The sequence below is a fragment of the Ictalurus furcatus genome, chromosome 19 (assembly GCF_023375685.1).
Source record: "Ictalurus furcatus strain D&B chromosome 19, Billie_1.0, whole genome shotgun sequence".
Classification (NCBI taxonomy): Eukaryota; Metazoa; Chordata; class Actinopteri; order Siluriformes; family Ictaluridae; genus Ictalurus; species Ictalurus furcatus.
This window is the reverse complement of record NC_071273.1, coordinates 2,157,501-2,185,163: the sequence shown is the minus strand read 5'-3', so window position 1 is coordinate 2,185,163 and position 27,663 is coordinate 2,157,501. Positions and strand designations below refer to the sequence as shown.

General features: G+C 38.9%; 2 protein-coding genes across 3 annotated transcripts in view; one reads left to right on the top strand and one right to left on the bottom strand.

The window, feature by feature from the left end:
- The window catches only part of irf5 (interferon regulatory factor 5), a 29,260-nt gene extending 22,911 nt beyond the window's left edge, over positions 1–6,349 (top strand). For both annotated transcript variants that reach the window (XM_053650743.1, XM_053650744.1), the window contains exons 9-10: positions 1,179–1,297; positions 5,552–6,349. In XM_053650743.1, the coding sequence (XP_053506718.1) occupies positions 1,179–1,297; positions 5,552–5,740 (308 nt within the window). In that variant the 3' untranslated portion in view covers positions 5,741–6,349. The remainder of the gene's footprint in view (positions 1–1,178; positions 1,298–5,551) is intronic.
- A 7,823-nt stretch (positions 6,350–14,172) lies between these two features.
- Positions 14,173–27,663, bottom strand: part of si:dkey-159a18.1 (sortilin) — a 14,442-nt gene continuing 951 nt past the window's right edge. The window contains exons 2-21 of the mRNA XM_053650839.1: positions 27,479–27,541; positions 26,694–26,770; positions 26,479–26,581; positions 24,952–25,119; positions 24,020–24,093; positions 23,831–23,877; positions 23,572–23,708; positions 23,397–23,480; positions 22,975–23,035; positions 22,340–22,495; positions 22,026–22,123; positions 21,855–21,954; positions 21,601–21,772; positions 21,323–21,516; positions 20,744–20,939; positions 20,498–20,614; positions 20,266–20,392; positions 20,022–20,125; positions 19,826–19,937; positions 14,173–17,486 (exon numbers count right to left, since the gene is read on the bottom strand). Coding sequence (XP_053506814.1) covers positions 17,427–17,486; positions 19,826–19,937; positions 20,022–20,125; positions 20,266–20,392; positions 20,498–20,614; positions 20,744–20,939; positions 21,323–21,516; positions 21,601–21,772; positions 21,855–21,954; positions 22,026–22,123; positions 22,340–22,495; positions 22,975–23,035; positions 23,397–23,480; positions 23,572–23,708; positions 23,831–23,877; positions 24,020–24,093; positions 24,952–25,119; positions 26,479–26,581; positions 26,694–26,770; positions 27,479–27,541 — 2,250 coding nt within the window. The 3' untranslated portion in view covers positions 14,173–17,426. The remainder of the gene's footprint in view (positions 17,487–19,825; positions 19,938–20,021; positions 20,126–20,265; positions 20,393–20,497; positions 20,615–20,743; positions 20,940–21,322; positions 21,517–21,600; positions 21,773–21,854; positions 21,955–22,025; positions 22,124–22,339; positions 22,496–22,974; positions 23,036–23,396; positions 23,481–23,571; positions 23,709–23,830; positions 23,878–24,019; positions 24,094–24,951; positions 25,120–26,478; positions 26,582–26,693; positions 26,771–27,478; positions 27,542–27,663) is intronic.

Below are 27,663 nucleotides of genomic sequence, written 5' to 3'. Positions count from 1 at the left end.
CATAAGACATGACAGTGTCTGAATAGCAACAGCGTTCATAGTGTTAATTTCCATCAATAGATAGAACAGTGAACAGAGTAGACCTCGCATCACAGCGCCATCTGTCAGAAATATGTATAACAGCATAATTAACTCAATATATTGTAAAAAAATAATCATCATCATCATAATAATAATTGTCTTGATGAGCCTGTGGGCAGGTTTAAAATGTGTCCAGGCTCTAGTTTGCCCATGTCTGATTTAGCAAATTGAAGATTAGAGGATTTAGTTTTATTAAAATGTGGTCGTTGATGGGCTTTGAGAGATCCAATCAATCGCTGACCCTGAGGTGGATGGCATTGTATGGCAGGCTGAAATGCGAATTCAAAAGGGTCTCATGGAAATGAGAGATTTGTATATGCATCCTAACTGATGACTTTATTAATGTATCTCTACTAATTATAGCATTATTTATAGTTCTAGGTTGCATTAATGCATACTGGATGCATTATATGTGAAATATTATTTTACATTAACAGAGTACATTCTTTAATTTAATACAACTGGTGTCTGATATTGTCTGAAGTTTAATATTATTTTGACAGTTGTGTGGTAAAGTTTAATAATGTGCACACGTACTTATAGCCATATTTTTGGTCAGCAGGGTCACATATTATAATGCTTAATTATACTCGGCTATCACCTACACCATGTTACACCATGTTTGGTGTTCTGATATGCTGAAGAAAATTAAATGATAAAATTATGCTTTGATTGATTGATTTATTTATTTATTTATTTATTTATTTATTTGTGATAATGTTGCATGTTTACGTGGACAATTAAAATGCAAATAGCGTTTTCATTTTTTCATTTCAACACCATCTTTGTGTACACATGGGGGGGAAAAATGTCTATTGGGGGGTTTCAATTTCATGTATCATGTATTCATGTAATCTTATTTTTGTATCACAGAGCAAGCAATGACAGCCATATTGAAAAAGAGAGTAGAATGTAGCACAGGCATAAAGGTACCATGGAAGTGGAGGGGACAGCAACTTTCCTCCACTCCACTGTCAACAATATCCCAGTTAACCATAACTCTCTATGGCCATGAACCCCGAGATCTGCACCTTGGTTTGCATAATTAATTCTAGTTCCTTATGAATAAGCTGATGTGTCTTTTCCTCCTCTGACAGGACTCATCATGTACCAGAAGGGTGAGGTGCCGACTCCACCACCCTTTGAAATTTACTTCTGCTTTGGGGAGGATTGGCCTGACAGAAAACCCAAAGAGAAGAAGCTCATAATTGTCCAGGTGTGTAAATTCACTTGAGCTCAGGAATTCCCAAGATGCAGTATATTATACATATAGCCAATTTCTATGATTATGAAACCTATTTCTAGACATTATTAACTAATTTCATGCTTGTGTTGGTGGCATATATTGTTTCTAATTATCTGTATCCAAGTTTCCAAGCTAAAAATAATTTCAAACTGAAAACAAGCAGCAGCTGAGGCTCTTTTCATAGCACAAACTATGTAATATGTGCTGGTTTGTGTCTCTGTGATCATAATCAGTGATGTCAGTCTTATAGATAATACTTGACATTCATATACAGTATAAATGAAATTTCATGATGAGTGGTATTTTGCCAGTTCCTGGTAATATTGGTATTCATTTATTACCTGGTCTATCTGTTATTTTAGAACAGTGGTTGTAGTATTTTAGAAAATCTGGGTCACAGAGATCCCAGAGCCTTTTGTTAATGTTTGATTATTTTGTAAGATCTTTGGGTAATTGAGTTTTTGACCTGTGACTGGTAGAGTCATAATAAAAAAAAAGAAAAATTTAACAATTTAATATAAACCAAGTAAAGTACCAACTTTTTTTTGTTGTTGTTTTGAGAATAGATTAGAGGCATACGTTTTGTGTGGCACTAGCAAACAAAAGAATAAATCCTTTGTAGCTAGTTCAGTGCTGTATGTTACAACTTGACAAGCATGTACAGAATACATGAACTCAACGGACAACTATTGATTGTGTAGTGCTGTTTTGTTGTTGCTGATTGTAATGGAAAAAGATCTGTGGTCAAGTTTAGAAAAGCAGTGTTTTGTTTTTGGAGGGCCTTGATATTTTTTTTTGTGCACATTTGCACTTTCATTTGTTTTGTTTTACAGCACAGGTTCCCAGCCCTGGTCCTGGAGTACCCCCTCTCCTGCACATTTTAACGCTTTCCCTGCTTCACACACTTCAACTCTGGAACGGCTGTTAATGTGCTGATTAGTTAAAAAGCAGAGAAAACTCTCAAATGTAGAGAACAGGGGATACTCCAGAACCAGGGCTGCACCAGTCCCTTTAGGTAGAGATGAATTCGTCCTGGAATCACGATCAGGTGGCAGTCAAACAGTATTGTGGGTAATATAGGATACTGTTAATCAAAGAGAGAACGGACTAACTCTGACAAAGTTTAAACCATAAAAGTAAACTCTCAATTGAATCATCAACTAAATATTTTGCAAACTTGAAAATCACTATTTGATTATAAATATCGATATGCAGGTTATTCAGGGTGGATGCTTCCTTTAAGTCGTCTTGAATAAAATGCTACAAGGTTGGCGCACCTATAATTTGAGGATCTTCTTTGATCCATTCATGTTTCTCTCAATCCTGACATGTCTCCCAGTGCTGTGAAACATCCCCACACACGTCACCACGCTGCTTTATTGTAGGAATTGAATGGCCATGGCGTGGTGCCTGCTTTCCTACGGTTTTGTTTCTCGTGGTCTGAGAGTCCTTTAGATACTTTTTGACAAAAATCTCAGTGAAACAGGGTTCCGTCCGGCCACTCAAACATCATGCCTAATGAAATACTGCACAGATGATTGTCCTCCTTTCAGGTTCTCTTATCTTCGCACATGACCCCTGGAGTTCCTTTAGATTGACCTTTCTTTTGGGGTCACTTCTGTTGCTAAATCCTTTCTGATCTGTTTGCACACAGTGTGGCTGTCTTGGTTATTTTGAATGTTTCCATCATATTTAAATGGAATGTCACTGTGTTCTTCAGAACCTTTTTTTGTTACATTTTTTTCCCCCTCATGTGTGCTATAACACGATCCCTAATATAATTTCTTTTACCTCATGATTTGTTTTTTTGTCAAGACATCCATTCTTGCTATAGAAATAGGTCCAGTGAATTTTAATCAAGTATCTATAGACCTCAGAGGACACACCCACCTGCGGCAGCATCCATCTCCTGTGGAAACACCTGGGGGAGAGGAGAGGGATCACACTGGACAAAAAGTTGGGTTCCAGAGACCTTACCATGTGTGTATGTGTAAGGCTAACTACTGTACACTCACCTGGCACTTTATTAGGAACAACTTTACACCCGCTCATTCATGCAGTTATCCAATCAGAGAATCATGTGGCAGCAGCACGATGCATAAAATCGTACAGATACAGGTCAAGAGCTGCAGTTAATGTTCACATCAAACATCAGAATGAGGAAACAGTGTGATCTCTGTGACGTAAACCGTGGCATGGATGTTCTTACCAGATTGACTGGTTTGAGTATTTCAGAAGCACGTTCGCCTCACACTGCCAGGGTCGGGGGTTCGATTCCTGTGGCTCTGTGTGTGCGGAGTTTGCATGTTCTCCCCGTGCCGTGGGGGTTTCCTCCCCCAGTCCAAAGACATGCATGGTAGGTTAATTGGCATGTCTAACGTGTCCGTAGTGTATGAATGGGTGTGTGAGTGTGTATGTGATTGTGTGCCCTGCGATGGACTGACACCCTGTCCAGGGTGTACCCCGCCTTGTGCCCGATGCTCCCTGGGATAGGCTCCAGGTTCCCCGTGTCCCTGATAAGGATGAGCGGTATAGAAGATGGATGGATGGAGTATTTCAGAAACTGCTGATCTACTGGGATTTTCACATACGACAGTCTCTAGAGTTTACACAGAATGGTGAAAAATAAAAAATATCCTGTGTGGAGGGTAGGGACGTCACGAGTACCGATACTTTGGTGCCAAGTCGGTACCAACATTCTTAAAATGTGACTGTACTTGTTTTTCTAGGTACCGTTGATAATGAAGGTGTTGCTATGTGGTTGCTCTGTTATTCCATGTGATTGCTGAGGGGTTGCTAGTTGTGCTATTCCAGCTGGCTGGTTGCTAGTGTGTTACTAGGTGGGTGCTATGTTATCCCAGGTGGTTGCTGTGGTATTCCAGGTAGTTGCAAAGTGGTGCCATGCTATTTCATCTGGTTGCTAGAGTGTTGTTAGATGGTTGCTGTGGTATTCCAAGTGGTTGCTGTTACGGTGTTGCTACAGTAGGTAGGTGCTCTGGTATTCTAGATGGTTGCTAGGTGGTTGCTGTGGGATTCCAGGTAGTTGCTAGGGTGGTGTTAGGTGGATGCACCAAGATCCAGTTGGTTGCTTGGGTGTTGCTAGGTGTTTGCAATGATTTTCCTGGAGGTTGCTAGGGTGTTTCCATTCAGAAATAACCAAACAAATGAATATGAAATGGTACAGATCAGGCAGAGCTGACTAAGCTGCACAGACTGGGTAATGGTTATCCTTTCCTGTGATGATTGAAATGGGTTAAACCTGCTAGCTTGCATCACGTAAAAATTTTTTGGACATGCCCCAAATGAACCCAAGATACGTAGCCCTCTTTCATATGCATGGTTAAAAGCAAGTATAAACCAGGCCTTCTTCTCGTAGCTCTTGGGATAAACTTTTAATCCACTGCAGCACTGACTAGTTTGGTTACATGCAACAGAAGGAACCCTATAATCCAGTTATTTCAACTACATTTGTGTCCAGCCATGAATGTAACCTACACACACATGCAGTCTCTATTAGAAATCTTGCTAGACAAAGCACAGGAACTTTTGGTTTACTGCTAAATAATTTTAAACAGTGAAAAGTGAAATTATTTTAATTTGTGCATATTTGGTAATTAGACACTGCATTAGGCACTCTTTATATAAAAAATAATAATAATAAAATAAAAAGTCAATTATATAACCCTTATGGCAGGTATGCCCACTCTGGAAAGTTTACATCCAACACACTAGGCTCTAATATTCAGGTTCTCCTAAAAGTGTTGACTAACAGGGATCAGGTAGATCACCTGATTCCAGGGCCGTAGATCCTCTAGGAGAACTATGTAAATCTCTTTCAATAGATAGTTTCTGAATAGGAGAAGGTTCTAAATAGATCCCTTTAGGAAGCAATCAACACTTAACTATACAAAGTAGTGTATGATTGCTGTACTATTTCAGCATTAGCTTGTGAGGTAAAGTGAGCTTTAATCTGTTCTAAAGGTGCAACATCTTTATGTTGAATATTTGTGTTATGACTTTTCCAGTCAGCTAGGTCATTTCAAAATGCCTAGTAGTCCTTAAGTTACAGTGACTGGGATATTTGATTTGGGATATTATGTTTCTCCGATGATAATTGATGGAATATAACGAATGATTGTTGAATAAGTCCAATTTTAAGTTGACCTCTCCTGTATTCAAAGCAATTCTGTATCCTCCTATTCCATCCCCCTTCCTTTCATTCAGGTCGTGCCTGTAGTGGCGAGGATCCTGACAGAGATGTTCTCCGGTGAGCTCTCGTGGTCCACAGACAGCATCCGCCTCCAGATCTCCAACCCTGATCTGAAAGACCAGACCGTTGAGCAGTTCAAGGAGCTCCACAGACTGTTGCAAAATCAACAGGCCCAGGCCTCATGGCACCAGAACATCCACTAACAATGTATACTCTGTTACATCACCACATGATCCAGCTGAGGAGGAATGCAGCTGCCCTGTATTGGTTTAAAAGAGTGCTTCTGGGATAATCTCCATTTGTATGTGACACAGTATTTTTGTGGGGGATTATTTGATTAAACATTTTGTCCTGGTTCTTAGAATGAATGTCCCATACTCAGATTTGCTTATTTGAGCTATAGGTACTATTCAGGGAATAATACTGAAATGTTTACAACCCACAGTGCATTGCAGCTTGCCTGATGTGCCAAGTGACCGACGTTGTGATGATCATCATCACCTTCATCATTATTACTGTTTTCTAATAATAAACACTGTTATAGGAATAATAATTTAACAATAATAATAATAATAATAATAATGTCCAATGAATTGGTAGTTGAAACAAGTTTCCACTCATGGTCTTTGTTTCAAACTAAGGACTTTCCAATTCTGCATTTACTTGTAGTGCTGTATTACCAAAAATAACTACATTGGAACCATCAGGGCTGATTTAATTGTTTGAATCTTGCATAAAATTGTCTGTTTTGTGCTAAAAATGTTTTATTTTAACTTTGCATGTGTTTCAATAAATAACAGACTAGTTCTGGAGTTCTTATGATCTTTATCCGAACTTGAAATGCAATATACATACACTAATGCTTTTCATTTGTGACATTAGAACAATGTGCCCCACTGAAGAGTAAAACCTCAACTGCATTTCTCTTACGTCACTTTCTCTTCAGTGGAAACAATACTTTCTTTTCATTCTTCCATGTTTTTTGCTGTAGGTAGCCTTTGCAGGATAACTTTTTACTTCCACTCCAACAAGAATGGCCAAGTTGAACACTGAGAAGTGTCACACTCAAGCTCTTACTGTACACTTTACATTCATGTTGCTCTCCAATCAGCCAATCAGGTGGCAGCAGCACAATGCATAAAATCATGCAGATGCAGGTCAAGAGCTTCAGTTAATGTTCACATCAAACATCAGAATGAAGAAAAAGTGTGAGCTTTGTGATTTTAACTGTGGCATGGTTGCTGGTACCAGATGGGCTGGTTTGAGTGTTTCAGAAACTGCTGATCTCCTGGGGTTTTCACACACAACAGTCTAAGAGTTGTGCGAAAACCAAAAAAACATCCTGTGAGTGGAGGGTCTGCAGGTTGGAACACCATGTTGATGAGGGAGGATCAGAGGAGAATGACCAGACTAGTCTGAGCTGACAGGAAGTCTATAGTAACTCAGAAAGTCACTCTGTACAACCGTGGCGAGCAGGAAAGCATCTCAGAATGCACAACACATCTAACCTTGAGGTGGATGGGCTACAACAGCAGAAGACCACATCAGGTTCCACTCCTGTCAGCCAAAAACGGTCGTTTCCACCCACTGAACTGTTGCTCACTCAGAATTGTGTTTTTCTGCGTAAACTCTAGGTGTGTGAAAACCAGCCCATCTGGTACCAACATCCATGCCACTGTTAAAGTCACACTTTAGAGATCACACTTCTTCATTCTAATGTTTGATGTGAACATTAACTGAAGCTCTTGCCCTATATCTGCATGATTGTATGTATTACACTGCTGCCACATGATTGGCTGATTAGATAACTGCAAGACTGTGCAGGTGTACACATGTTCCTAATAAAGAGGACGACGAATGTATGTCGCAGGGACGTCCCCCAGAGCAACATGGCAAAGTTCCTGTGGATGTTTTCTGGGTTGGTTGGTTGTTTTTACCCAATATGGAATAACTTCTGTTCCATTATGTTTTACAGCATTGTTTTATTAACTACATGAATAGATTTGTACAGCTCTTGCGGTTTGGACACTAAACCGTTATGCCGCATTTTACCTTATTTTGTGGGCAAATGCTGGAGATTATATCATCATCCTGGAGGTGTTTAATAAAGTGTGAACAAAATTTAGCCATGAAGCAATGAAGTTGGTCAGCAGTCATGTTCAGATGGACCCAGTCACCTGTCTTGTTTGCTGCCTTCAGCATCCAACATGCTCTTCTTATGTTACAGTGTATTAAAGCATCTGTGGTGAGATGTTTCTTCTTCAATGTGAAGATCTTAAGAGAGCTGTGCATACACAAATGCCCTGAAACATCAATGAAATGAAGCGATGATGTAAAGAAAAGTGGGCTAAGATTTCTCCAAAATGATGTGAGAGACTCCTGCAGAATAACATTTACTTCGAGATATTGTTCCTGAAGGAAGTTTTTACATGTTACTGAATTATAGGCTGTACTTATTTTTTCCTACCTGGTCTCTAAATGTTTACTTTTTGGGGGGGGGGAATGACTACACATTGAAATCTGCTGTGGTTTGTGGATAGAAGTTGCTGTGGACCACACAATTGTTATTTATGCCCTGATAAATAAAAACATAGAATTGAAGGAGGGTGTACTTTTTTTCCCTCCATAACTGTATACTGCTTTAAATGATGTCCCAATGTCCCAAACTCACCCTATTGTAGCTAACCCTCCAAAAATGTTTTGTCTCCCACACACACAATTTGTATTTCACTTGACATTACAAATGGCCAAATTATGCTTTTGTTTTGAAAAAGAAAAAAAAAAAAACAGAAGTATGCCTGGACTCAAGGCTAAAAGGTATGCTTTGTCCCAAGGTTAATGCGATAGTCAGTCCATTTTGAATGGTGTTGTGGCCAACGTTTTAGCTCCTGTGATTTCTAAGTGTTCCCATTCAGTCTTGGTCCAATATTATGATGATGTCCTTGCGATGTACTTGTGATGATCAGCACTCACACTTAGAGATTATGAGTGCTGCACTGAGAGCCTTGCTGGATTTTTACTCAGCCTTACCAAAGCACAACAGTTTCAGTCTGAAGTCTGACCTTTTTTGGGTCAAAGAATTGGTTGTCATGGTTAAAAAAAAAAAAAGCCCTTCCTGAGCATCATTTGCTACATTATCCCAAACTCCCAGTCACAGGACTGATATCATTGATGGGAATCTTCCGCTCCCCTCCTCCCTGTCCTGTGTCCTAATTTCTCATGAATCAATCATCTTTGATCTTCTTTTTTTTTTTGTATTCTAAATTTCTTGCTAATTACATCTCTGATTGCAAAATCATTGGCCACAGCAACACACAAAAAACCTTGAATATTTGAGTGAGATTTATTTTTCAGCAGGATCAGAAGGTAGCTCAATATAATATTTCTGTGCATAACCCAGTACAAGGAATCTTTGCATCATTATCCACCTGTGAAAAGTCATTCTCCCACCTCCTTATTAGTGGAACTAGACCCTGAGAGAATCAGAACCAGGTGGTTAGACTTGTCACAAATTAAACCTCTTCCTAATGCTAATAACACACTTACAGCTGTTACAGAAGGAAGTAAAAAAGGATGATTAAATTGAAAATAAAATTTTCAGGTTGGTGATTCAGCAAGAGCTCAGCCTTTTCCCCACAGCAAAATGTTTTGCATGTAGGGTGCACGGTGGCTTAGTGGTTAGCATGGTCGCCTCACCCCTCCCGGGTTGGGGGTTCGATTCCCGCCGCTGCCCTATGCGTGCGGAGTTTGTCTTCCAGCCCTGCATGGCCCATCCTGATACTCTACTTCTGCTTGGAGCTTCATGCTAAAAATCTTTCCAACACTCTTAGCACTGCTTGACACTCTAGTATACAGTAATAAAAGGGAATTATTTACAGTATAATCACACTATCACCCATATGAGGATTGGTTCCTCTCAAGGTTTCTTAATGATGTCTCGGGGAGTTTTTCCTCACCACCATCATTAGGGATAAATTTAAATTTATATCCAGATTTCTGTAAAGCTGCTTTGTGACAATGTCCATTGATAAAAGCACTATATAAATCAAACCGAATTGAATTGAAATTGCACTGTTGTGCTCATCTGTATGTGGATTTTTTAAAATGCTGAGACGGTTACTTAAAAAACACGGTCACTGTCAACCAATCAGCTTTCAGCACACATTTCACATAATTAGCACTGAGCTATTTGCACTTTTTAAAAAAAAAAAAAATTAAATGTAAAAAATTAGTATGATCAACTATTGTTTTTTTATTGTTCTATGTAACCTGGCAATAAATTATTTTGGGCTTTTTTGTTGTTGTTATTAGGGGTCCAAGCACCAAAGGCACAAACATTGGGCATAGGCAATACAACACTTTGGAATGTCTTGAAAAAGAAAGAAAGCACTGGTGTACTACCAACTAGACACCGAATGGGTTGGCCAAGGAAAACAGCAGCAACAATTGATGACAGAAAAATTGTGAGTGCAGTGAAGAAAAACCCCAAAACAACAGTCAGTGACATCACCAACAACCTCCACAGGGCAGGGGTACAATCTACCATTCCATGAAGACTTCGAGAGCAGAAATATAGAGGCCATACCACAAGATGCAAACCACTCATCAGCAGTAAGAATTGGAAAACCAGATTAGAATTCATAAAGAAATACAGAGATGAGCCTCAAAGGATCTGGAACCAAGCTGAACCTCTACCAAAGTGATGGAAAGGCCAAAGTGTGGAGAAAGAAAGGATCTGCTCATGTTCTAAAACATACACACTCATCTGTGAAACATGGCGGAGGTAGTGTCATTGCTTGGGCTTGCATGGCTGCTTCTGGAACATTCTCACTAATCTTTATTGATGATGGAACTCATAATGGTAGCAGCAGAATTAATTCAGAAGTTTACATAAACAATATGTCTTCCAATTTACAGAGAAATGCATCCAAATTAATCAGGAGGAACTTCATCATGCAGCAAGACAATGATCCAAAACACAATGACAACTCAACAAAGGACTTCATCAGGGGGAAAAGTGGAAGGTTTTAGACTGGACATGTCAATCACCAGACCTTCACCCAACTGAGCAACATTTCACCTCCTGAAGAGGAGACTGAAGGGAGAACCCCCTGCCCCTCCCCCAAAAAAATGAAAGGGGCTGTGGTAAAAACCTGGGAAAGCATCACAAAAGAAAAAATACAACAATCTGGTGATGTCAGTGAATCACATTCTTGATGCAGTTATTGTAAGCAAATATTAAGTATTAAGACTGTCGTACTAATCTGTTCCATTACTTTTGCTCATCTAAAAATTGGGTGGTCTACTACCAAAGGTGCCATGTTCTAAGTTGTTTAACACATCTAGATGTAAATATCAAGAAATGAAAGCTGAAATTCTGTTCTCTTATCTAATATTCATCTTTTTTTTTTTCATCTCAAACCCAAATGTCTTCAGTGTATAGTGAAAAATTTCAGAGCGGACTAGATATCTAAACCCTGGCCACTATATGTATTAATGCAATTAAGTTCTGACTCCTTTTCTTTAATGCATGGCAAACACCAAGGTTGGCACGGTTACCATTTGTATTGAGCCAGGAGTTCAGTGGATCAACTTTGAAGGTCATGAACATAAGATTTCTTTATATGCAGATTGGGATGCTGTTAATTACTAAAACCACTGTCTCCACACCCCGGGTCCATTAAATTGTTTCCATGTACAGTACGATTTTAGGCTACAAGTTAAACACTGACAAAAGCCAGCTATTCCTCATTAATATGTCATTGTGCATTAATTTTTTAAGGTGACCCTCCCCCCCCCCCCCATTGATTTAAATATTTTGGTGCCACATTGACTCGATCCCTGCCCACTAGTGGCATTATTTGGTATACCTTCTTGCATTCTGTTCACTTTTAGCTAAATGGCTCATTCTTCATTGATGGAAAAACCCTTCCACTCCTGTGTTTGTACAATGGCTAAAGGACATCGCACTTTTCTTACACAGTGCTGCTATAAATTTTGTGAACGATTTACAATTTTCCATATTTCTGTGTAAAGTTGCCTTGAAATGTGAGTAGATCTTCATCCAAGTCCTAAAATTAGATAAAGAGAACACAATTAAACAAATGATGCAAAAACATTTATAGGAGAAATGTTAAAAACCAGACACTGCATTCCAACATAAGAACCTCATCTCAACAGCTTGGGGGTGGCAGTATCAGATTCTAAAGTCAAAAAGTGTTTGTGCTGTTTGCTGTTGATTTGTAATAAATAAAAATGTGCAGTATCATATTACACCACCAGATAGTGACATGAGTTTATACATCTTCATGGACTATGGATTTAATACATTTAATGGGCTATGTCACAGAAGCCAGAATGGCCAATGATTTCAAGGTGCCATTGGAGGATCATATTTAAACAATTAAATAATAAATAAAATAAATGATATAATGATTTTCCTCTCAGCTTATACAAATCTTTAAAGACCTGTTCAACAGGGAATGATAATGTGTGATGCAAATTTTGATGCATTTGCATCAACCAGCATCCCAGTAGCATCACCCTTAAAACTCATTGTGCAGACCAAACCGTAGGTAATAAACCCATGAAACTTGGTGAGCAGGTGATACTTGCTTCCACTTCTCAGGCAAGAGCGATGGGTCCCATCAGCTTAATGGTGCTGCATATAGGCCACATTTGGGCCATATCTCATCCCTTAAAACCACAATGAAAATTAATTTATGCACAAAAGCTCAAGAACCATTTAATCCAGCGCACTTAGATTTTTAGGTCATTTGCATCATATGTGAAATGTACTTTTGTTTACTCATCCTAGGATATTTGTCGCATCTTAACAACATTGGTGTAAAACTGCTCATTACAATGTGAGCCTAAATAATGATCAAAAATAGAGAGATTTCTAAATAATATGGCAACCACATGCCAACCAGTTCTTGCAGGGTGGAGCCTAATTTCCTCAAACAACTGTGTCATAATTGGTTGCAAGGATTTTGCACAAACTTGAAAAGAATGTACAGGACACGATTCAGGACACAATGTGGTTTCGGCATCCCTGCACACACTCACTAGAGGATTTCTATGTGTTAGAAACCTGGTTATCCAGTGTTCAGAGAACGTCATTCATTCGTCATTACCATTCATCATCCAACAAAAAAAAATATGAAAATGATTTTTACAATAGTCTCTTAAATGCTTTATTCCCAAAAAAAAAAAAAAAAACAAAACATTTTGGTTCCAGAAATCTACATTGATCATGATGAGACCCAAGACACATTCCATAGCTGCTCCTACTATTGTACAACATCACGATACATAACTTTGTTTTTGTTTATATTAAAGAAAAAAAAAGACTAAATCAAGTAAAAACAGTTAGGCATTACTCTGCATCTCAGTTGCTTAATAATCTATAATATATATATATATATATATATATATATATATATATATATATATATATATATATATATATATATATATAAGCTAGTTAAAATAAAACATGCATGCTGTTGAACTTTGAGTATCATGCGGTTGGATAACCTTTTATCTATGATCTCTTTAAAGATGAATTAAGTTGAATCACAGATCAGTTTCAGTGTTTCAATCCAAATGTATTATAATTCTAAACAAGATGTCTGAAAACCATCAACCATTGCAAAACTTGGTAATCACAGGACACACTTGAGGACTCGGAAGACGCTGCTCATTCAATAAGATCCTAAACAGAACAAAAGTGCATCGTCAGTGTCAGTGCAAAATTAGCAGAACGCAGAGAGAAGCATTAGGCCCACATGAACACAGCTCTTCTTTAATAGGTTTTTCACTTACTGTATAGCAGAGTGTCTTAAATCCAGGCTTATAGGCCCACTGCCATGCACAGTTACTATGCTGTTACTAAATTGCTCCCTCACTCACTGTTTATTATTTAATATGTCGACTGTTCTACATATTAAGGGAGTCACCAGACTGAACACTGCTTTAAAAATAAACTACTAACCTATAACTTCTGGCTTTAGTGACTGTAAAACAACTTTTTTAATTTATATACAAATCTACTCCAAGGCACTTCAGTATCCACTGTAACACATAGTGCGGAAGTAGTATACTGTACATCAATTTTATACTGGATTTATGGTGATTTATACTGGATTTCATAGTGAACTATGCAAGGCGTTTCTGCACTCTTATTTATCATTTGCAGCCGTTGCTGTATGTTTTCTTTTTTTGTCACATCCTTTTTTCCACTTTTTTCTACCATATTTTTTGAAGGTTTTACTTTAATGACAGCAAACAGGGGCTGCCTGAATTCCTTATCAGAATGTAATGACAAACATAAGTAACATCTGCAACATCTTTAGTTATTTAACTAGAATTTTGTTATTTTTCTTCCGTGAATAGTTTTAACTGTGAGAAGTGTAGACTAATAGGCATCCGGGCGTTTAGAGAGGACTAGCATGAGAGTGAGAGCAGTTGATTTGGTAGAAGAAGGCCTGGGTGCTTTAGGTATAAAGAGTGAACCCCCAACGGTGGAAACTTAGTCCTCACGGTGGGGTGAATGGGCAATATCTCTGTGCCATAGTTGCAAGGCCAAGGCTAAGATCTGCCCACAGATCCACCACTCCTAAGTAACTGAGGTTAACATTGTAGAGGTGTGTAAATTATCAAAGGCGATGTCCAGGCGGTACGATGTACCGTAATGTTCCTTGACAATGTAGCTTATACCAGGTTATTTTTGTTGTACTGCTGGATCCGACTGTTTGCTAGTTGCCTTGAAGGCATCCCTCAGATTTCTCCCAGGAAGGACCGAATCTATAATACATGGTATACAGTTGCGGTCGGAAGTTTACATACATTCATCATGAACATGAATGTCATGGCAATATTGGGCTTTCAATAATTTCTTTGAACTGTTCTTTTTCTTGGGCAGAATGATTGTACAACTTATATCTTTAATAAAAAACAAAAACAAGAATTTGGTTCACATGTTTTAATTTATCTGGGGTTTTCTGTCGTCAACACAAGGTCAAAAATATTCATACAGCACACCTATTATTTAGTTGACCTTAGCAAGTTTCACCTCAAGCAGACGCTTTTGGCAGCCATCAACCAGCTTCTGGCAGAATTCTGGTTGGATATTTGACCACTCTTCTTGGCAGAATTGGTAAAGTTCAGTGACATTTGTTGGTTTCCTGGCCCTTACTAGACTTTTAAGCACAGTCCACAAATTTTCAATAGGGCTGAGATCAGGATTTTGGGAAGGCCATTCCAAAAGATTAATGTTAGCCTGCTTTATACATTCCACAACCAGCTTTGATGTGTGTTTGGGGTCATTGTCCTGCTGTAACACACAATTGTGCCCAAGTTTCAACCGTCTGGCTGATGGTTTGAGATTATGCTGAATAATTCTAAGGTAGTCCTCCTTCTTCATTATTCCATCCACTTTGTGCAATGCACCAGTTCCACTGGCTGCAAAACAGCCACAGACCATAATGCTACAACCACCATGCTTAACAGTTGGTACAGTGTTCTTGAACGCCAAACATACTGCCGGTCATTGTGGCCAAACAACTCAATCTTTGTCTCATCTGACCATAAAACTTTCCTCCAGAAGGCTTTTTCTTTGTTCATATGGTCAGCCGCAAACTTTACACAGGCTTGATGGCCTTTCAGTCCAGGGCGATTTAAAACTCTCTTGACTGTACACAGTGACACTGATGTTCCAGCAGCTTCCAGTACATGGCAGGCCTGTGCCTTGGTGGTTCCTGGGTTATTCCTGGCCATCCGAACCAATTTCCTCTCAGCTGAGGATGACAGTTTGGGTCTTCTTCCAGACCATGGCAAAGTGGCTACACTTCCCAATAACTCGTACTTACGTACAATTGTTTGAACTGATTATCTTGGAATCTGTAATTGTTTAGAAATGGCTCCAAGAGACATTAATGACTTGTATAAATCCACCATCCTCTCAGATCTGCACTGTGCTCCTTGGACTTTCTCATAGTACTGTGTGTTGATCAATCCAACGAGCGCTGTCAAACAAACCCATTTTATGTTTACACAGTGAAGCTGCCAGCTGCAGTCAATCATGATCACTGACAGGAAATTAAAAGGCCTGGGTCTTGGCAAATTAAAGGACATTTTGGAGCTTTCAGCACCACTGAATTAATAATCTAAGTGTTTGTATGTATATTTTTGACCCTGTATGTATAATTTTGGTCCTGCGTTGATTACAGAAAACCCCAAATGAATTAAAACTTGTGAACCAAATTATTTTGTTTTTTATTAAAGATGTATGTTGTACAATCATTCTGCTCCAGAAAAAGAAAAGTTCAAAGAAATTATTGAAAGCCCAATATTGCCATGACATTCATGTCTAGGATGAATATATGTAAACTTCCGACTGCAACTGTATGTATAGGGACCCAATAATGGTTTAACACACTAAGTTCTACACCTAGACACAAAAATGTGTATAAAAAAAGTTAGTCAATTTCAGTCATGTTGTTGAGAGTTGTGTTCCCAGGCTATTCTTCTAATGCTAACCAGAAAGTGGCAAAAGGACCTCAAATGGAAGAAGGACCTACCCAGTAGAAAGGTATTTTGCTTAGCGAGAAAAAAAATAGATGGAACATTGATAACCTGACACATTAACTGCAGGGGTGATTACTTATGAAATAACCATTTATAACAAATAGATTTGTATTTAATACAGTAACAAAATTAATTACAAATAATACCACTATCAAAGCACATATACCAAAATATTGTAGCATACAATATAGATTGTTTAATTCAACAGATGGAATTAATTGCACTGATTTCCTTCTCAATATCAGTTTGTGTACTAGGTCTGATACCCTCAAATTATCCTAAAATGAATAACTACCAGAAGCGATTTAAACCTCCAATATCAAACCTCTTCATCTCCAAAATGTAACATGGCTCAGTAGCTAAATTTATACTTGCATATACAGTACTGAGACAGCACCGCTTAAAGTAGTAAACTACAGCAAGGGGCTGTACAAAGCCCCCACACCTATGGAATGACAATCCAATTAGGGTTTGAGACTCAGACAGAGTTTTTATCTTTATGTATAGGTGGTTTGGTCAGGCATTAAATAGCTTGTCGCTTATGTAAAAGATCTAGGCCATGCAAGGGCATAGAGAGTCATGGTAAACTGGGATGTTCATTCTGACTTTAGACCATTTACAATCCCCTCCAAAAGTATCAGAACAGCAAGTCCAATGCTTTTGTTTTTGCAATATACTGAAGACATTTGGGTTTGAGATCAAAAGATGAATATAAGATGATAAATTTCAGTTTTCATTTCCATCTAGATGTGTTAAACAACTTACACCATTTGGCAGACACCCTTCTCCAGAGTGATATACATTTTATCTCATTTGTATAACTGAGCAGTTGAGGGTTAAGGGCCTTGCTCAAGGGCCCAGGAGCGGCAGCTTGGCAGTGCTGGGATTTGAACTCAGGAGCTTCCAATCAGTAGTCCAACATCTTAAACACTGAGCTACCACTGCCCTGAAATTAAGGTAAGTAACACTTAATGTTTGGTTGAATATATCTTGTTTGCAATAACTGAATAAAGAATTGCAAAAGAATTGGCCTTGCCATTCCAATACTTTTGGGGGGCACTGTACTGTAAATGCATGTTATATAATCCAATCATAAGTTATGTGCATATCGGGGGGGTGGTTTAGTGTGAACATTACCAGCATGTGAGTCCGGTGAACAGACCCACACTTTTTAATTGTGTTGCTGTGTTGTTAATGAGTTTTATTTCCATCTCAGCAAAAAACAAAACAAAAAAAAACCAACTCATTCGAGCGTGAATACTGAATGGACAGCAAGAAGAGTTTGTGAAATAAAGTTGCTCAGCATTTCAGATCTGTGTGAGATTCAGGAACAACGGCGTTCATGCTGTTGAAAACAACCTGAAATGAAAGGTAGTGGTAGCTCAGTGGTTAAAACATTCGACTACTGATTGAACTTTTGAAATTACGCTACAATGTTTCATTTGTCTTCCATGTTATCCCAATCAATATGTCCCAGTTGATTTGCATCTGTACCATTCACCCCACTCCAGTGAGATCCTGTGGTGTGAGATCTAATTGAAACTGCATCCTCCTTCCTGATCACTGTGAGTTTCCACTACTTTACAAACTACACTTTAACTCCTGTGTAAAACCTCACTATCCACTACCACCCAGAGGAGAATGGGCTTCCTTTCAAGTCTGATTCCTCTCAAGATTTCATCCTCATGTCATCTCAGGAAGTTTTTTTTCTTTCCACTATCACCACTGGCTTGCTCATTAGGTATCTCAATCTACATCTAATGTCTATTGTTAAAACATGTTATAAAAATAAAACTGAATTTGATTAGAATAGCTTGTCTGATAAGAATTTGGACAACATTATGATGTGAATGGACACTAGTTCAAATAATAAAATAAATTATTTCATGAACACATCAACATTTTTTTCAGTAAATATATTTCCAATAAGGTTATTCACATGAAATTTTCACCAGACTTTGGTATTAACTCAAGAAATCCACACATATAAAGAAATCCAAACATTTAAGTCCATAAATGAAGTTATGTGTAATAAAGCTGAATGACATGGGGAAAAAAGTATTGAACACACTAACTGAAATTTATTTAATACTTAGCGAAAAAGCCTTTGTTTGTAATGAAGCTTCAAGACGCTTCCTGTATGAAGAAATTAACGGGCCGCAGTGTTCAGGTGTGATTTTGGTCCATTCTTCTAAACATATTGTCTTTAAATCTTGTTCAGTTGGATTCGAGTCAGGTGATTGACTGGGCCATTCTAACACCTTCATTTTTTTTCTCTGAAACCAATTGAGAGTTTCCTTTGCTGTATGCTTTGGATCGTTGTCCTGCTGGAAGCTCCACCCACGTCTCATCTTCATCATCCTGGTGGATGGCAGCAGATTCTTCTCAAGAATCTCCCGGTAAAGGGCTCCATTCATCGTTCCTTCAATTATATGAAGTCTGCCAGTACCATGTGATGAAAAACAGCCCCACACCATGATGCTTCACCTCCAAACTTCACTGTTGGTGTAGTGTTTTTAGGGTGATGTGCAGTGCTATTTCTTCTCCAAATATGTTGTGTAGTATAACAGACAAAAAGTTCAATGTTGCTCTCGTCTGACCAGACTACACTCTCCCAGTATTTCACAGGCTTGTCCAAATGAGTTGTAGCAAACTTTAAACGAGCTTCGACATGTCTTTTCTTTAGTAATGGAGTATTGTGTGTGAGTGTGAGCAGTGGAGTGCATTGCCTATTGTTTACTCTGTGACGATGGCACCTGCTACCTCCAAGTGTTTCTGGAGCTCTTTCCGAGTAGTTCTTAGCTCTTGGGCTACTCTTCTGACTATTCTCCTGACTCCCTGGTCAGAAATCTTGTGAGGAGCTCCTGTGTGTTGCCGGTTGATGATGGAGTGATGTTGCTTCCACTTGTGGATAATGACTCTGATGGTGTTTACTGGAGGATTCAGAAGTTTTGAAATACGTCTGTATCTGATTCCATCAATATGTTTCACAACAATAAGGTTGCGAAGGTCTTGGGAGAGCTCTTTGCTTTTACCCAGCATGAGATGTTTTTTGTGTGACACGTTGGTAACAAAAAGCCTTTTTATAGAACATCAATTTACTAACCCAGCTGATATTAATTTGCACAGATAGGAGGTATAATTGCTTACGGATTTCAGCTGGTTCCTTGTCTTACCTTGCCTTGGAGAACTGCTTTTTCATAGCGTGTTCAATACTTTTTTTCTGAGTCATTCCACTTTATTACACATAACTTTATTTATGGACTTTAATGTTGTGAATTCTTTATATTTTAAATTATATTTTTGCGGAGTTAATACTGATGTCTGGCAAAAAATTTCATGTGAATAACCTCATTGGAAATATAGTTACTGTTGACGTGTTTAATACTTATTTCCCCCCCACTGTACATGAGCCATCTTATGAGCGAGTACCAAACCTTCCTTGAGTAGGAATTAGGGTGTTTGGCATTAGGAGAACTTGAAACTGTGCAGGGCAGTGTGCTTTGAGTGTTGAAAAACCTTGATCAAGATCTAACTGGATATTCAGACCAACGTTTATAGCAATATTGTTTTGTTGTTAATTCAGAGCACTACACTGCTGTTTTCATCTGTCATTCCATAGAAAAAAACTATAATACTGCTTCTAGGGTTCAACTGAATGCAATGCATAGAGTGTATGATTTAATCATCTGACCCACATCATCCGATTCTTCTTGGTAGAGAGCTTGGTTACTGCTTGGAGTGCTTGCAAAGGCAGCACACAGTTCATCCTCATGCAGCTGAAGAGCTGAGAATTGGAAAGATGTCAACCTGTAGAGGCAGGAATGACATCCATAAGTGTGATAGTAGAAGAATAAAGGAGAAAGAGTACACAAATCAATTCTGAAGTCATACCTTTGCCTGTAGTTCATCCTCTGGACTGTTATGATAACTGCGGTAACGATAGTCAGAGCTACAGCCCCCACACTGACACTTATCACAATCAGCAACCACACCCCCTTTTGGAAGTTACAGCATTAAAAAAAAAAAATCACATACAAAAAAATCACATGCACTGAATTAATCTCAAGCAGGTCAACTGCCAAATCCATTATCATTACATCTGAATGTGGAAATTAAGGAATGCAATTTTACTCACTAGTCTATTAGGCTGATGGCTGGTAGGGGAAGGCTGGCTGGTATTCCCACAATGCATTTTGGCGACATCCATCTGACGTGGGGGGCTAAAGCCACCCTCACATTTATCACTGGGAAGCTTTCGATACCTTTACATATAATGCACAAAGTGTCATTATGGTGAATCTGCGTGCGTGTGTATATACTGTATGTATGAGAGATTAAATGAAATAAAATGATGGAATGCCACATGCCCTGTTGTCTGGAGCTCCTCTACCTCCCCACTGAAACAGTTCTCCAGTGTTTGGTTTGTGAACGCAGGCTGTTTCACACATTCAGAGCTGTTTTCATGTTGGTAATAACCATAATCACTATAATAAAGAGAGATAAATGAACACAGAGATTATGTCAGAGGCTGTTTCACTTGATGAAAATCTCGGTTGATGCAAGAAATACTGTATGTCACAGGATACTGCAGTCCTAACGAGGTGTCTCATTACCACATGTAATCCTCTCTGGAGCAGGGACACGATCTCTGGTGCTTACTGACCACGTAGTTGCGCCCCTTTCTGCAGACTGACGTCTTCCTCAGCCTCTGAAAAGTTTCCTTGTAGCCTAAGACACATCCACCTGTCTCTGTATCTTGTTCTCCTTCATCAGAGTGGGCCAACCACTCGATGTAGTCCTGTTCACCACCTGGTGAACATCACCAACAGTCAGAGAAACATTTTAATACTGCTTTAATAATGCTGTAACATGTATTACAGTGTTTATTCCTATATGACTGCAGTAGAAAATAGAAGCTGACGTAGGCTGACAAAAAGGATGAACTTCATAGGGTTGTATTTCAATGGAAGATTTTTCAAGCTTGCTTCTCAACAGAAGAGAAAAAAATGAATATGAAAAATGTCACTGAATACAGCTTTAATAGAACATAATGGAATTCATTTAGAAAGTAACCAACCCACAATACACATCATGTTCCTACTGAATTATAAAAAGCTACAAAAAAAAAAAAGATTCAAAAGTTAAAAAATTTACTTTCTATCTTTCCTCATAGCCACTATTTTTTCACTCACATTCTCTGGTTAGAAGCTGCTCAAAGTCTATAGTCACTGCCACCCACGTGGGCTGATCGTCATCATCAGGCCGGTAACCGAACACACTGATGTTCAGAGTCTTGGCACCAGGCTCAGCTGCAATGCCAGCGAAGAAGATGGGATGCTCTGTGAAATTATAAGCCTTCCAACATTGACCCTCATCTGTGGAGAATCTGAAAACACACACACACACTTGTATAAACGAGCTTGAACTGCTATGATTTGTACATCAATTATGTGAATTTCCTTGAGCTTACTTTATCGCATTAGCCTGTCGATCTCTGCGAACCTCCACAGCCACAATCAGGCCTCCTGAATCCAGTATGCCATACTGGTGAGGTCCTCTCAGCGCACGTATCCAGTTGTACCCTCCATCCGAGGACACGTACACGTCCGGCTTAGACACAGAAATGGAGTCCCCGACACTGCCTGTGAAAATACAGAGGCTGTAGGCTCGTACACTGGGTGACAGCATGTGAATGATTAGCCGATGCTGGTTCAGGGTTGTTACCATGAGCAATGATCAGACCAACAGCAGAAGGATGAGACAGAGGCAGCATGGGAGAAATGCCGCTGTAGTGGCTGTGCTCTCCATGAATGTGCAAGTTACACTGAAACATACAAACACAAGGTGTTATCTCTGTCTGCTCTGAAACATTTTATTAATACCAAATGTACGTACCCTTTTAACGCTTCCTTCGCATTCCACGTTTTTCGGCTTTTTTACTGGCCACCATTTTCCACCGTTATTGAATGTGATGACTGTGCAAATCCGTCCATCTGTAACAAACGTTACAACACGCTTTAGAATTCACAAGACGAGCACAGAGATAGACTTGATAGACTAGAAGACAGGTTTCACACACTGTACTGCACGTCAAACCTTTTAATAATCCAGTTTGCCTTAGAAAAAATATTAAAAATTAATTTCTTTACCACTGTATGACACAGAGGCCTGATCTTAAAACGAACACAGGGCATGAATGTGTATCGTACCCTCCTCCAAAACATTGGTGAGATATGCTCCTCGCAATGACGTCACATTTGTAAAGTCGCTCTTCCTTTCGCCACCGAACAGATGGCGTTCAAGAGACTTGGAGTACAGGATGCCGCGGTCATCAGACGTGTACACTGTCCCAAAATACGTCTCATCTACATGCATGGGATCACACAGTGTAAAGTGTTAGCCGAGTCTTAGGTTAGTCAAGGCTTTCTTTGTCCCTGTCAAGCTTCTCATTTTGTTCAGACATGGCCATAAAGTCACTGCCATTGCATTTTAGCTGAAAAAAAAAACAAAAAAAAAAAACACTGCCCTCTGCCTTAGCTACACCTTCTAGGATTAGTGAAATATGAAGCCAAAAAAAAGCCAGGTTTCATGCTAGTTTCTCAAATAGTCCCGATTTGTCAGCACTTTCAAGGACTTGTCTGGTCAGCACTTAGCAACACAGACAAACCGAGCAGATAAAGCATTAGACTGTGCATATTAAAAAAAAAAAAATTTTTAAATCAAGTGGTTTCACATTAAACCAGGATGACATGATGTGTCACTTTAGATTCGGTAACATCCTTAAGTACTTAGTATTTTTAAGAACGAAGTCATTTGAGAGAAAGATCGTCTGTTAGGTTTGTACCTCCAGGGCTATCCACGTGCATGAAGATCATATCTTCATCACCATCCAGAACGGAGTAGAACTGAAAACAGAGAGTAGGAACATGCGGGTATGATAAACACCTGAGTGACACAGCTCTGTGGATGTCTAGGTGTGTGTGTGTGTGTGTGTGTGTGTGTGCACCTGGCAGACTGTCAACATAGAGGTTGTGGGAGAAAGTCTTTTTTCTGCTGAATCGATAAAAATATACTGAGACCAGCATCCTTACAAATCTCCAGCCATGTGCATAAGCATTTCTGTGTGTGTGTGCGTGTGTGTGTGTATGCGTGTGAGGAAATAACCTCTGTTTTGTCCTGTTTTAAATTTCTGACCTTCCACCAGGTGAAAAATTTGAACAAGGTGATGGATATAGTGTGTAAGTTCATTCAGTCATTCTTCCTCACCTGATCTGAGGTGGCTGATGGGAGTACGGCTTTGGTGAATCGATCGCCACGGTCCGAAGACACGTAAATAGCCCGAGGAGAACCCTACACACAAACACGTATCAGACTTAAAGCTGAAAATACTGCATAGTGTAACTTATGGTCAAACATTTAATTGTGGATGCATTTTCGCAACCGGTCTCTCCATGACGGAGGTGAAGAGGAAGCCTCCAATGTAGCCAAACGAGAAAATATTCTGAGCGATGGTGGTGAAGGTTCGGCCCAGGTCCTGCGTGCGTCTCAGGAAAAGGTCTCCTCGCCTGTCGGCCTCCGCTGCACCCGTTTGAAATCGCGAAGGCACATAGAAAGAAACCATTTACATGGCTTTTGTTTCATTTATTTATCCTTGAACAAGGAACAAAGGAACAAGGTTACAGTGAACAAGGAACTCTCACCTGTGTCTTTAGGGCTATAACTGAAAAAAAGAGTGTCGCCAGGTCCCCTTCAGAGAGAAAAAGAGAAAAAAGAGAAGGAACTATACGAGAGATTAAAAGACAGTGCTGAGTCCCTCTGACAAGCAGGACTAGAAATAGAAATAAACGTGTCTCTCACAATCTATATTATTAAAGCAGTGTCGATCTCACCATGTAAAAGAGTAAACTCCGTCATGGATTTTAGACCAGCTGCTCCCGAAGTTCTGTGAGAGCCATAGACTGCCCTGTAAACACGTTATAAGAAACAGAGCAGTCTCTGTAACGATTCAAGTCTGGGTTCTGCCTCTAAAATGCCCAGCTAGTATACTGTATACTGTTAACTCAAGTTCACCTGAACTAACTCAGAAAACACTTTCAGGATTTCATCGTTTGTCTTACTTGACTCTATTGTACATATATACTACATATATACATAAAGACATTTTATGTTAATCAATAATTCTGCAGGAGGAGATACTATTATATCCCATTAATGGGACATGTTCCACAAACTGTTCCCAGAAAACTGTCCAGAACAAAAGTTAAAACTGAAAGATCCTAACAATGGACTACTACACCAGTAGTCACCAACCCTGTTCCTGGAGATCTACCTTCCTGAAGACTTTAGCTCCAACCATAATGGTGTCCACCTGACCGTCTAATCATCGCCTTAAAATGTTCCTGATCAACTAAAATAGCTGTGTTGGATTTTAGTGGGAGATGAAACCTGCAGGAAGGTAGATCTCAAGGAACAGAGATGGTGAACAGGGTAAAACAGGGCTGTCTGATCTTACGTGCAAAGAACCGGTGTGGGTGCAGGTTTTCATCCCAACCAAGCAGGAGCCACACCTGATTCTGCCTGTTTAATCAGTTGAGCTTGGCTTTAAATAGGCTCAGGTGTGGCTTCTGCTCGGTTCTTTCCGGATAAGACTGTACACCCCTACTGTAAAAGGGCAACATTAAATTAAGTATGGAGTAAGTATTGAATTAAGTTTGAATTGTATGATAGGATTTACCATCAGATAGTTACAATCAAAACAAGGTACAAAGACTATTTATTATCACACTGAATGTTGAACCACTGGAGGTTTGATTTGACTCACCTTGGTGCTGATGACCAAGAGGCAGTCTGGGTTGTGGTGATGGAAGGAAATGGGCTGAGCTGGGTGGAATGGCAGCTGTACTGATCTGAAAGTCTTTCCTGAGTCTGTGGAGGTAAATATAAGTCCTCCTGGGACACTGGCAATGGGTAGCTCAGCTGTCAAAATCACCTATGAAAATATAATATGACAATAGCTGTGACAAAGTTTCAACGTGACTTACTGTACATAATGAAATAAAACAGTTTAAATTTCAAGAAAGCTTTTTTTTTCTGTCTCTGTTAATTCTGTCCACCAGGACATTTGATAAAAACATACAGGACTATTCAGAATGAATAGTATGTTTACAGATGGAAGTGAACTGCACCCTGCTAATACTTTCTTTGATCTTGATCAGCTGTCACATTTATGTTTGTAGATTAATACAAATTGTTGTTTTTTTAAAAATAAAACACATTCATTCGTTTTCAAGAGCATTACAGCGTTTCAGGACTGTTTTCCGTAATCTGACATGACGCTTACACTTACTCCTTCACCTTTTGATGGACCTAATTCGTCAAGCTGGATACGAGCTCAATTTTTTTGTAGGTTGTTTGTAGGGGAATTTACGCTGAAATTTGGCATTCATGAAATTCCTGTTCGTTCAGAAATATATATTCATATCCAAACGAAAGGAGACTTATAAAGAGACACACTACTGTAAAACCGTGATCACTTCCAAATCAGATGAGTTACTGCAATTTTATATAACACTCGAGCTTAAATTTCAATGACACACACACATCGTCATATTAATGTTGTTCATTAAAGACATAATATGAAAAAAAGATAAATAAGACCAAGCATTAAATTGAATAAAAAGAAATGCTGCTGTAAACAAAAAAGGAGGGTGCCATTGCGTCTTCTTTTAACGCCATGATCGATGAGTGACTGATCTGGTATGTCTTGATCTATAACGTGCCATATGTTCCCTAATGTACTGCCATCATCAGGCATTCCCAGTGTATCAGGTTTCCTTTACGACACACGCTCTCCTGTGTTTCCAAACACGACACCGACACCAGGGAGGGATGAATTGGTGTACGAAGTGAGAGACTTCTGTCACAATTAATCATAGCACAATTTCAATGTCAGACCATTTCCTTTCACCTCACTAGATACACACCTAATTCTGAAATTTCTGTAATTTGTCTCTAGACTGCATCTCTAGGTGCTGTTACACTACTCGTTTTTTTTTAGTTTTTTTTATAAATTGGTCGTCTAGACCTGAGTCAAAATAAATTCCACTTTGCTATTTTGTCCTGTGGACGTCACTAAATGCAAATTTTTAGGTGAATGGCGTTCATCAACATACTTCTGAGTAAGAAGAAAATCAGCGTTAATGACACTTTTGCAATTCTAGCAGATTTGAAAATCTCATTAGTTGTCCTAAAAAACATTTAAAGACACCTTTACTAAAGAATCTGATAAATGAGGCCCAGCGATGTTGTGTTTCAATGAATGTGCTAAACAACTATAAAGTGGTTTCACCTGCTGTGAATTCCCCGGTCCAACAGATATCCCAAAGTCCTTTCTTATGAAGGAACTGTTGATGGTATACGAGATGTCATGAAAGGATTTCCCATAATCTTCACTAGCAGAAAGCAGAGAAAAACTAGGTTATAAAATGTTTGGTAAAGTGTGTAACAGAGATTAACAAGAACGGATAACACCACATAACTGACCACCGCTTGCTGTGCACTAACCTCCTGTACAGTCGCATGGAGCCACGCTCATAAATGGATTCCAGTGGTGCGGTAACTGTGGATAAAACCAGAATAACCTGAGAGGAAAGAGATTTAGATTTTACACAGTTCGCGTCAGGGTCAGTTCAGAAGTATTACTCATCAGTCTACTGTGTTAGTCTTCTTTATACCACTCTTGTACTCCAGTCAGTCCTGCCAGGATTTTTCAATTTCTCAATTAACACAATATCAAGCAAACTTTGCAATATTTTCTTTTTTTATTTCAAAATTACTGCAGATTTTCCGCAGATTTGGTCAGAAACGCGTCATCACAACACACATTCAGCCAAAGTCCTCTCTGATTCACGTGCGTCGAAAATGAGTACAGCTAAAAGGTCTCATTTACCAACAAACATCACTGCGAAAGACAATTTTGTTCGATTGCGATTTTGCCAATTCAAGTAGTTTTCCGCAAAAAAAAAAAAAGCACAAGAAAACTCCGCAAATTTTTTAAAAACCCGGAGTAAAATCAAGCTTTTTTTGGCTGTAACGATCACAAAAAAGAACTCTGAGAAATCCTGTATGGACTGATTAATACTACCATAAAGAGACATAGTCTTACTGCACTTGTATGATCATTCTGCCTTATTTTTAAGTTACTTTAAATAAAAGTGTCTGCCATGCGAATGCACATGAATGCTTTTTTTAAAAAAACACAACCAAGAAAATAGTAAACAAACTAAAGTAAAACACGTCAAAAGATATGACGATTCCTAACACTTTTTTCATGCAAAATTTTCACTTACCCCAGTTCCATCGCCTACCCATGCTAGAATAAAACTAGATCCGTCATCTCCGTGGAAGACAGTCTATATTGGAAAAGAACAGAAACTTTACGTATAATATACTGGTTAATACACAATAGAAATAGTTTTCGATTATTGTTATTATTATTGTTATTATTATTATTAGTAGTAGTAGTAGTGGTAGT